The 12114-nt window shown below is 39.4% G+C and overlaps 1 protein-coding gene across 3 annotated transcripts in view; it reads right to left on the bottom strand.

The window, feature by feature from the left end:
- Nucleotides 1-7952: 7952 nt before the first annotated feature.
- EPC2 (enhancer of polycomb homolog 2) overlaps nt 7953-12114 on the bottom strand; it is a 119555-nt gene continuing 115393 nt past the window's right edge. For all 3 annotated transcript variants that reach the window (XM_045479751.1, XM_045479752.1, XM_045479753.1), the window contains 2 exons: nt 11234-11567; nt 7953-9992 (listed from right to left, as the gene is read on the bottom strand). In XM_045479751.1, coding sequence (XP_045335707.1) covers nt 9920-9992; nt 11234-11567 — 407 coding nt within the window. In that variant the 3' untranslated portion in view covers nt 7953-9919. The remainder of the gene's footprint in view (nt 9993-11233; nt 11568-12114) is intronic.

The following is a 12114-nucleotide window of genomic DNA, read 5'->3' as shown; positions in this document are numbered from 1 at the left end:
AAATATATATCTAATTTTAATACATGCAAATAATTATCCTTATAAACCAATACAATTAGGCCAAATTAGTGAATTTATGCAAAACTTCTGAAAAGTTGGCTTGCAATTAAAAAAATTTTTTTAATGCTTATTTATTTTTGAGGGAGAGAGAGAGAGAGACAGAATGTGAGCAGAGGAGGGACAGAGAGAGAGGGACACGAAATCTGAAGCAGACTCCAGGTTCTGAGCTGTCAGCACAGAGCCCGACATGGGGCTCGACGTGAGATCATGACCTGAGCTGAAGTCAGATGCCTAATTGACTGAGCCACCCAGGCATCCCCATTGGCTTGCAATTTTTAAAAAACTTGTGTAATTTAATGAACTTCTACTTATCTGTAATAATCTTAAGTATTACCTTAAATGCAAAAGGACATTTAAAATACTAATTCCGAAGCATGCCATTTTTAAGGGTCCCTAACCTGTACAATGTGTTATGATGAACCATTTAAATGTTCGTTAGTAACATGGCTAACACTTTCAAACTTAGAACTTATATAAAAGAGGTGAAAACCACTGAAACAAGCATTCGGTGGACTAAGGTCATGGATGTTCCAAAGTACACCGGAGTTGGCAAGCTTGTAGGGTCAGTTCCAGATCGGGCACCATCTAGCTGTGGACAGGCTTCTTCACCTGTCTGGGTCCTAGTTTCTTCATATGGAAAATGAGAGGGCTGGACAAGATAATCTGTAGGACTTTTTAGTTATAGAATTAATCCATGCAATACATTCCCCAAGACAAACTGGAAAAAGGTAAAGCCCTTGAGACAAGGATTGTTCATCATTCATAAACACAGAAGCAAATTTCACCTGCAGTATTGGAAGTTGGGGGAGAACAGCACTTTCTAAAGCAGCCGGGACAGAAGGGTTTACAGATGAAAAAGTAACCCCAAGGCAAACCACATCTGGAGGAGAACTGGTGTCATAGGTTAACAGTTGGGTACAAGTGTTACTTGCAAACATCTGATGTGGCTTTGGGGAGAGCAAGCATCCTCCCTCCAAAATAGCTTAAGTGGAAAGCTTTAATAATTCATTACATTCCTGGTAAGTGTGTTGAAATTTGATTTTTTGATAAAAACATACCCAGAAAGCATAATGCATAAGGAAACATTGATTAGTCACAAAACCCAGATATGAGTCTGACAGTAATCAGTAATGAAATATTTCCAGCTCACAAACACAAAGACAAAAGCAGCCACTATGCAGTCTGCTCCCGGATTTTCTTATACTTGAGCATGACTGCTAATTTTATATAAATATAAGTAGAAAAATAGCTTTTGGGAATCTTAAATCAAAGCCTATTTTCTGCCACTATCCACCTACAACCATCTGCTGGACTATGGATTAAAGAATATGACAGCAACCCTCTAAGGAAGCTGCACAAAGAAAACCAGTTTCAGAAGCTATAGGTCCATCATTTTAAGCATAATTAAACTATTCAAGTCTGTTTGGTTAATAAGTCCAAGAGAAATGAAACTATGTATAGTGATCACCACTGCTTGGTTTAAAATAACCAGAAGAGTATAAAAAATAAAAAGGAAATCTCTTGATTCTGTTTGATAGCACTAATTGTTATTCATTCACTTATTTGTTCAACAAATATTTCAACAACTACCACGTACCAGGCTCTGTGCCAAGTGCAGGAGACAAAACTGAGAGCAAGTCCCTGCCACCATGAGGCTCATGAGGCAGATGAAGGGACTGGTCAGCAGACAAATAATATAATTAAAAATATTTCTTTCATATCATTCGTAGAGAAGGAACTGGGACAGAGAACAACAGAGGATGGCCAGAGAGCATCTCTCTGAGGAGGGGACCCTCGAAGCCTAAAAGATGAAAATAGGCAGAGAGGAGTATTTTAGACAGGAGTGTCCATGTACAAAGACACTGAGGCAGGAAATCATTTATTAAAGTCAGGATTGGATCCACCAGTGGAGCTCAAGTGTGGTGCCGTGAGGAAGTAATACAGGACGAGTCTGGAGAGTTTGGAGAAGGCAGAACCAGACACAGGAGGGCACCTGGGTGGCTGAGTTGGTCAAGCTTCCAATGCTCGATTTTTGGTTCAGGTCATGATCTCACAGTTCACAGGATGGAGCCCTGAGTCGGGCTCTGTGCTGACAGCACGGAGCCTGTTTGGGATTAGAGAATCCCAATTCCTCTCTCTCTCTTTCTCTCTGCACCTCCCCCACTTAATGGGTGCATGTGCTCTCTCTTCCTCTCTCTCTCAAAATAAACATTAAAAAATTTATCACCTTCACAGTTTAAAAAAACGAGCAAGACACGGATTATCTTACAGTCCTGGGAGGTATTTGGATTTTAAGTGTAATGGGAAGAAATGGGGAAGGATTTTCAAAGACAACTGAGATAATCTGATGTTTAAAGGATCATATTTGCTACCATGTGAACTGATGGGGAATGAGCAAGGATGGGAGTGGGGAGAAGAGTCATAAGGCTGCGGCAATGCAAGAGATGGCAGTGCTCTGACCAAGGCAGCGGGTGGGGGGCGGGGAAAGCATGGGCTGCGTACATATTGTTGGAGCTCACATCAAAAGACTTGTGGATGGATTCTAACAAGGGTGGGGGGAGGAGAGGGAGGAATCAAAATGACTAGGTGCATGAAGGAGCCAGAGCTGAGATGGTGGAGATGGGGTGTGTGGAGGTGGGGGTGGAGAGGTGGTGGAAACCGATCCGGTGGAACTGATGCAGGCAAGACCGTTTGCACACAGTATGTACGTGTGGGCATGTCAATGAGACTCGCAAGTGCTGGTGTCAACAAAGCATCGGATGAAGAATGGAATTCGGTGCAGAGTTCTGTGCTAAAAATTAAAATTTTGAAGCCACCAGGATAAAAATATTCAAATCCATGGCAGAAGGGAGTACCGAGAAGCAAAGAGGTCCTGGGAAAGAGAAGCTCTCATGCGGTGGAAATGTCATGCGAGCAAAATTCTCCGAAACAGCTTCTTGAAGACAGTAACTTTGTCCTCGTAGTCAAATACCACACACAGTAGCAAGATACAGTTGGAAAGGGGATACTGACAGCTGAGGTCTAGAGAGCCTGAAGACCTTTAAAACTGGAATAAATAAACCTTTGAAAAGTTGTTATTAGACCATCACGGGGGAACAATTGTCTCTGAGCACAACGATGTTCTGGGGGCGATTAGCACTTTGCCTGAAATGGGAAAGTGTGAGGTATATTTACAAATCGCTGTAGAGATTTTAAATAACCACAATTTTAATTCATGAACTGTAAGAATTATTTTTTTAGAACATACAATCTCAAAATCTTAAAGTAGGGAAATGCCTTTGTTATAAGGAATTCTTCATATTCAGCAGTATTTTTTTTTAAAAAATATTTGTTTATTTTTGGTAGAGCACAGGCAGGGAAGGGGCAGAAAGAGGGAGACAGAGATGTGAAGCAGGTTCTGTGCTGACAGGTGGACGGCAGTGAGCCCGATGTGGGGCCTCAACTCATAAACTGCAAGATCATGACCTGAGTCGAAGTCAGACACTCAACCGACTGAGCCACCCAGGTGACCCAGCAGTATTTCTAGTGGCCATGGAGCTTGCTCAGTGAGAGGCATTCTTCGGAGCTAATGAAACTAGGGATTCTTTAACTCTTCTTATTTGACAGCTAAGGAAATCTGTTCTGAGCTTTTCGGCAGTTACTTGTCCATTTACGAGTAGTAAACAAAAGATTAGCCTAGATATTCCCAACCTTACCTCTAACCAACAAACACCGTCTGTTGAACTTACAAAAAGACGAATGAACTAACCAATCACATGAACAAAGAGACAAAAGAACTTAAAAAATACTGGTATCTCTACCCACTTTTTGGAGATCTTGATTCAACCAGCCTGGGATGAGATCCCACACATCTATACTTTTCAAAACTCTCCAAAGTGCTTGTGATGGCCAGAAGTGCTGGATAGGACTTGAACTCAGGCTGACTTTTTACCTCACTGCTAAACTCTCATCACCTCTTATTTCCTTACCAACCAAATCACTCATGTCTACCCACTTTCACTCTATCTCTATATGTTCTTCCGAAGGAAATTAGAAGCCCTTCAATCACCAGCTGCTCCTCCATGATTGCCACCCAAGTCCCTTCTGCCCTCCTCCCCTCTCCTGGCCACATGGGACACTAAGGTTCAGCTGCTCACGTGACTGCTTTTCCTTCTCTTTCTCTACCTAATCTTATCTACTGCAGTGCCACAAGGCTTTCATGCTGCTGCTGATGGCCAGCCATATGGCCAGGCTGGACCTGACCTCCTGCCTATCACCCAGGGTTGTGAAATTTATGATTTATAAAATAACAAAATGTGTGCAACAAGACCACTTTACATCTTATCTATAAAAAATACGTTGTTCTATTGAAGTTATTCCAAGGTAGTGAGATGGGGGAAGACTGAGGTGAGTGGTAAGTGGGACAGAGCTAATCCGATCACAGAGGTGTGGCAGACACAGCTAAGGCGGCCCTATAATTCCCATCTCCGAGGATCCAGGTCTTCGTGTAATTCGCTTGAATGTGGGCAAGACCTGTAACTTGCTTCTAACTGGAGTAGAGCAAGTGAAAGGATTTTACAGATGTGATTAAGGTCCTTAATCAGTTGACTAAGTTAAAGCAGATCAGGCTGCTTGGGCCTGAGCTAATCAGATGAGCCCTCCAAGAAGACCTAGGCTTCTCTGAGACAAGAGACTTCACATGGCAGAAACAGTCTTCCATTGCCCATGAAGCAGCAAATTGCTATGAATTCTACAGCCATAAGGAAGTGAATTCTGTCTAGTCTGAGGGAACTTAGAAGCGGATCCTTCCCTACTTGAGCTTCCAGATGAGAACACAGAACCATTGCCACCTTGATTTCAGTTTAGTACTACACTCCTAACCCACACATATGGGTTGTTTGTAATAGTTTATTCCTCAGCAGATTGCACAGATGTCATGTTGAAAGCTGAAATCCTACATCTTGGCTACCCCTAATTTGGGCTCACGTGGTCACTGACCTAAAGCTACTTATACTTATGGCAGTGAGAAGAGCACACGAGACAGGCATCAGTAAGACAGGAGCCATGTGTGCTCATGACCTCCAGTGGCCCTGGCATCGAGCAGAGGAAGAACACAGTGTTCTTCTACACGCTAATGGTTAGGTTTTCAAATTTGGCAAAAGGAAAATGTCACTGTTGTAGAATATGCTATCGATCAAATCAATAGTTTGTATACTGAAGATGGAGTAAGTTTCTTTTTGTGATTGGAGTCAATCTCTTTTGTTGTAACAATAAAGGTAATTGCAGAACCCGGGGCTTTCCTGAGGATAATGTTCACTCTGAGGGAGGGTCAATATTCAGAGACATTTTATCATCTTGACTTGCAATATGATTCTAACCAGTTGGTCAGTGAAACATGGGTTTTGTTCAAAGATGCAATGATCTTATGAGGGAGATTTTATGAGAGTAACACAATATCTCAAGTACACACAGAACTCTTAATAGGACACAGAAGACCTCATTCAGAAGTCGTCCAAGCCTAAAATGTGGTACCAAGTAAGTCATTGCTGGAGAAGTATGTGGTTTAGTGTTACCTTCTTCTTCCCGGTGTTAAAATTTCAAGCTTTGAAGTAAGCCACAGCTAAAAACACTTACAGTCCATGTTTGAAATAAGAAACAGTTCCCCTTCTGATAATAGGAAAAGGAAAAGGGATGGTAGGAAGGCATATAGGGTCTGATGTTACTGATCCTTATGAATGGTGCTGGTAAGTTAAGGGATAGTGACAATAGCAGGGAAAGTGACTCTTCTGGAGAGTAAGTGAATCATCTAAGGAAGTGGGAGATTTGATCCCTACAGTATCAGAGCTGGGGGAGATGTTTACAGGCTAATTTTACCATTTGTCCTATGACCCAAGTTCAGAGATATGAAGATGATGAAATCATCTGCCAATTAAATGGTGGAGAAGGGATTAAAACCACACTCAAGAAATTCTGACATTCTACTGTACTTATCGTCTGTCTTGTTTCCTCCATTGACACCTCTGAAAAATACAGAATTCTTGGGACTTTGTCACTGTAGTTGTTTAGAATTGTTTCCATGCAAGTTGAGCTGCATTATACGATAGAATACAACTGTCCGTATGCCGGATGTTAATGATTTAACAAAAAGCAGCTCTGGACTAACTGTATGCTCAGCCTTAGCTCCCACATAATTTACTTCCTTGGTGACAAACCACTGACACACTGGCCACACTTAATCCTTCACCATGCCTGTCACCGGCCTCCCTTCTGGAGTTTTAGGAACTTGCTCATTTTACAGATGGGGAAACTAAGGCCCAGCAAGGGCTAAACTCCACCCCATGTTGGGCCCAGATCCAGCTTCCGCTCGCATGTGCTGATTGAGAGCTTTAAGCACTTACTAGCGAGTCTGGCAGACAGAGGAGGAAAATCTGATTGGCTTGGGCTTCCTTGTCGGATGGCTAGAAGCCAAAGTTGGATCTAATGCGCTCAATCTGGGAAACAGAAAACAAAATATTAATTGCCTGGCGGTGTAAGAGTGGGGGAGGTTGTTTCCTAATTAAGTTTTAGACTCGGCTTGCTACAGATGCTGCCAGTAAGTGGACTGAGAAGTACAGTAAGTTCTCCTTTGAAGGGCACTTCTTCCACTTTAAGGATAGGAGGCAGTGGTTAGAAGTGTGGGGACTACCGAAGTCTAATTCCTGGCTCAGTAACTTTGCAACTAGGTAGCATAGGGCAAGTTATCTAATTTCTCTAAGTTTCATTTTCCTGATCCGTAAAATGGGGAGAATACTGGTACATTACATGATTATTAGGACTAAATGAAAAAGTCACTAAGAAAACTACATGCTCCATGAGGTTAGCCATGAGTACACTGCAATTAATAACGAGAGAAAAAAAAAAAAAAAAAAAAAAAAACCCTCGTCCTACATGATAGAATAGTGAATTATTTGAAATACACTTAACCTTTTGAAATTTAAGTTTGCCAAATTAATTAAAGAATGAAACATTTCTGTTAAAAGTGTACTATTAATGAAAAAAAAAAAAGTGTCCGAAGTATAGCATTAAATTCAAATATAGCAGTATATACTAGGGATAAGTTTCTGAAATATTAGTCCTCCTTCTTGCTCTTCCCCCCACAAAAAACCACCTTGGTAATAAACACTAAGCACAGGTGCAAATACTGTATTCCCTATTTTTTAAAAAGACAGAATGTGTGTGGGGGTATGAGTGTGTGTGACATATATATATTTTTTACATCTGCCCTCCAGACAGATTTATTTTTCCTTTGGTCTTTTGCAAAAGAAAGATATGCAACACATCCTCAAATACCTTTAGAGCTACATCACAGTAACTGGTCATGAACATGATCTTGAATTACTAGGAAAGGCAGGCAGAAAAATGGTTTATAAATATTTCTAACTATATCGAATTACAAGATACCACAGGACATGAGTAGCCCTTTTGCTTAAAACAAAACAACGCCCCCCCCCAACCCAACAACCAACCTACTCATCCCATCAAAAAAACCCACATTCTCCAAGAACTCTGGAAGCTTAGTGAACTACAACATCAACATTAGTTTCCTCAGAAAACCAAGATAGGGTGGTACTGCCCAGTGGGGGGCCAGCGCACAAACAAACTGTTCTTAAAGGTGAAAGGTAAGTCTCTCATCACTTGACAGGTTTTGAAAAGCACTGGAAAAATGTGTGTGCAAGTAACTGAAATGCCACCTGTGAGACAGTTACAACCACCAAAATAAGGAAGGACTTAGTTTTCTATTTTACTTCGAAAGGAACAAATAAATTGGTCACCAGTCTTTGATAAGGTCTGGGTTTGCCACATCTCCAGAAACTGTACAAATGGATAGTTCTTTTGTTTTACTTAAATTATTTATAACATGTATATCACATAAGGCAAGTTCACTTCATGCTTTACTTAGTAAAATGGAAAAAAAAGCTTTCTCCAAAATTGGCACTAAAGTTAAGTTCTTAATAGCAAGGAGATACATCACTATAAGCAGAATGAACACAGTCATAATACATATCAAATCAAAATTATTTCCTTTATATCATCAGCAATGAGTTAACTCCAGAGGTAGTATGGCAGAAACGAGCATGGATCCTATCAGGTCACAACCGATGAAGAAATTAAATTTATTTTTCTCTATGGTTTTGACCATAAATTGCTTTACACATTTAGGACCTGAATAAAAACCACTCTCAGCAGAAATCTTGGCCCATTAATTCAACTGACATATCAATTTTACAACTTTCAGGACTGCAGATATAAAAAATGTAAAGTATAAAATTATGTAAGTTTGAAATGGTTTTAATCATATTCATTAAAAATATTTACATTTCCCGGTACTTACTTGACAAAACCCCCTTGCAATATAATTCTACTCTAAACTTTTATTTATAAAATGAGGCTCATTTATGAGATTTCAGTGAATGTTATACTGCAAATTACTTACATTCCGTAAACTATTTTAAGAACTTTTCATATCAAAGGTAGTTTATATTGGATTATCTGAAACCCAATAGTGCCCACAGATGAGCTTCTTACAAATCTTTTCATTAATGCTTGGAAAGCACTGTGAAAATGAAAAGTGCTGTTAAGTGCTATCGTCTCCCTTAAATTCTCACTTACGCTGTGTGCACATTGTGAAATAAACACATATGCAGCATGTCCATGTTTTGATATGTATTTTTATTTCCCTGCAGTTTTCACTTATCAAGAACAAGTAACAGGGAAAGTTGTCTGAACTAGTGCATAAACAAACATTCTGAAACACCACTACACGTATCTAATTTACAAGAACCGTATAAAAAAAGTCACTAAAACACTACACTATGAAGGTGTCCAACGCTTACAGTCAGACTTTTTCCAACCCGTTACTTGCCTTGTAGCCACAGGAAAACTCTCCAAAATTGAAAAGACAGTCTTGCCACAACCCTCCCCCCCTCCCAACACCTGGGATGGCTCGATATCTAGACTTCCAATAATTATTGCAATGATATGATGCAATACATACCTGGTAAAATATCCTTTATGTGGTGTGTTACAGTTTTAAAGCCAGTTAAAATATGCAGTCTTCAGATAAAATGTAATCCTTGAAAAATTTTCTTATCTGCACAGTTTAAATGTGCTAGATGCATAATTTTTCCTAGTCCGTTTTTCCTGTGTAATTATTTTTTATAAACTGGTATTATAAATAGAAATATACATTCAAAATATATGGAAAAGTGAGTTACTACATTAAATTTGCATGTATCGATCCATCCCTTTCCCCTGCACAGTAATAGAAAATACTATTTTGCCTTGAACTTCATATTTGACAGTGAAATGCCACTAGTATTTACCAAAAAGTCCATCTAGTCAAATTGTGAAACAAAATGAACCAAGTGAAAACTTTACAGTTTCTTTAGAAAAAAATTACAAGAATTTCATTTCCTAGCTATGAATCTTTAACTTTTTAGACACAAAGTTGGATTTATTTTTACAAGATACAAAATGTAAACATGGCAAAATAAATAGTTAAAACAAGTGATGCAGGATCCCATTTCATGCTCATGATCCCATTAAAGAATTATTTTTTAAAATCCATTCAGTTGCAAATTCAAGTGCAAAAGCATGATGATGAATATCTACTATTCAAGTAACAGAAATAATATTGATGATACAAATAAACTATTTTACAAGGTAGTGATTTTCCCAATTTTACAAAATATACATCATATATCGATTTCATATCCGATATACTGTAGTCCATTTAGGTCCATTGTTACGCTCTGTGATCCACAGAGTGTCGCCTTTTGCATTCAGCTGGAATATGAATGACTGCACACCATCAGCACAGGTCAAAGCCACACGTTTTAGGTTATGTCACTTCCATAGCTACTGTTGTCTCTGCTATTCCATTTAAACCCAATCTTTCTGGTTCATGGTTCTCTCTATAATAAGGCAAAGAGTAAAATAAACATTAATACTCTCCAGAATATGATATTATCACTCAGTATTTACAGATACGGTTTTACGTAACTACAACTAAACATGTACTTCACAAGAACATTTCCTACTTTTACAATTGCTATACAGGAATGAGGAAAAGTTTTGTGTATCTAAGAAATTCTATTATTTCCTAATTACTTGATTATAGTTGTTTACTTAGGAAACACAGTAATTTAACATAATATTTCGGGGGAAGCCAGTGATAAACTACTTATGAAAATATGTAACACAGGACAATCCAAATTTTTTACAATAGATGAAGCATATGATGCTCAAAAAGAATAATCATCAGGGGTGCCTGGGTGGCTCAGCTGGTTGAGCGTCCGACTTCGGCTCAGGTCATGATCTCACGGTCCGTGAGTTCAAGCCCCACGTTGGGCTCTGGGCTGACAGCTCAGAGCCTGGAGCCTGCTTCAGATTCTGTGTCTCCCTCTCTCTGACCCTCCCCCGTTCATGCTCTGTCTCTCTCTGTCTCAAAAATAAATAAACATTAAAAAAAAAAATTAAAAAAAAAAAAGAATAATCATCAGAAGCACGACAGTACTTAGATTACTTTCCACTACAGTTTAATTTTATAGGTTTAAGGTCATGCAGTAAGTTATTAACTCATGCACGTCAAGTTTTTTCCTGATTCGTTGCTCTCATGTACTAGTATCACAGAAATATAAAAACATACCCTGAAATACATGATCACAGATTTAGCTAATCCCAGAAGAGTCTCAATTTTAATATATACATAGAATAATTTACTTTCTTCTTATAATGTTGAAGAAAACACAAATTTTGATTTGAAAATTAAAGCTCTGACGTGGGAATCAGTAACAACTCTAACCTCCCCAACTGTCTAAGCTACAAAAAAACAGTAGAAGACTCAAGCTTCTAAAATATCCTTTGATTTATTTTTTGGGCTTGATGGTTCCCAATTTGATGTGCTTTTCCCCCTTGTTTTTTATGCTTCTGGTTGGCATGTAAACATCCCACTATTGACCTCAAACAAATAATCTAAGTCACAGAGGTTTACCCTGAGTAGAACTCAGTATGTGTTAAAAGCAAGTCAATCAATAGACATCTATTGCAGTAAAAAATGTCTTTTTCCTCCCATAGGACAGCCAGCAGAAAGAGACAGGATGGTACCAGAAATACATACACACACACACACACACACACACACACACACACACACCTTGCTATGCTGCTGATGGCACTGCTGGGAGTAACCTTTGGCACTCTGTCCATACTGGCAGCAACCGTGGCAAGTTTTAAGGCTGTTGGCGATGGTGCTGAAGTCCGTGTATTGATATGCACATTGACTGGAGAAACAACACTGACGTTATTGAGGTGCACTGCATTTGTCAGGCAGGAATTGTTCATGGGAAGTGTTTGAGGACTGCTTGTGCACAATGCTGGGATTAAGTGGTTTGTAGTGGTGTGGCCAACTGTCCTTACAAGTTGTACAGCTGAAATCCCTGGGCTGGATGATAAAGCCATATTGGTGGAGTATAACGTTTTAGAGGTTCCTGAAGGAGAAAAATAACATCATTTAATTCGTATCATGAGACATTAATTAAACTCTCAGAAAATCAGAGTTTAATAAAAATCCGTGCAAACATTTGTATTCTAATTACATACCATTAACTTTCCACATAATGGCCTCTCCAAAGAGAGTTCCTGATCACAACATACTTACCTGTTACAACCCAAAGACACGTTTTTCTACTAGCCTGCATAAAAGTCTACATTTGGAAAGTAGGAAACAACAGGGCAGAGAGGTCCTCTCTGGAGGTTGAGACCATGTGGAAATGACAGTCGGATTCCATCACAATTCACACATGCAAGTAATCAGTAAGGCGGGGTAATCAGGATCATGGGTGTATCTAAAAGCAAGTGGAAAAACCCTAGGGTCTGAGTAGTAGCTGAAGGCTGATAGGAACAGCAAGCCTTTGAGGACTCAGGGTGGTAAGAAGCAGACAAGATTTCAGAGTAATACTGTATTTCAAGAGGAGTCAGAGAAAGCAGTCCCATGAGTATGTGCCAGTGGGAAGGTAAACCCAATTTCAAACTTAC

This window comes from Leopardus geoffroyi, chromosome C1, assembly GCF_018350155.1.
Source record: "Leopardus geoffroyi isolate Oge1 chromosome C1, O.geoffroyi_Oge1_pat1.0, whole genome shotgun sequence".
Lineage (NCBI taxonomy): Eukaryota > Metazoa > Chordata > Mammalia > Carnivora > Felidae > Leopardus > Leopardus geoffroyi.
The sequence above is the reverse complement of the archived record's forward strand: the minus strand, read 5'-3'. Positions and strand labels throughout refer to the sequence as shown.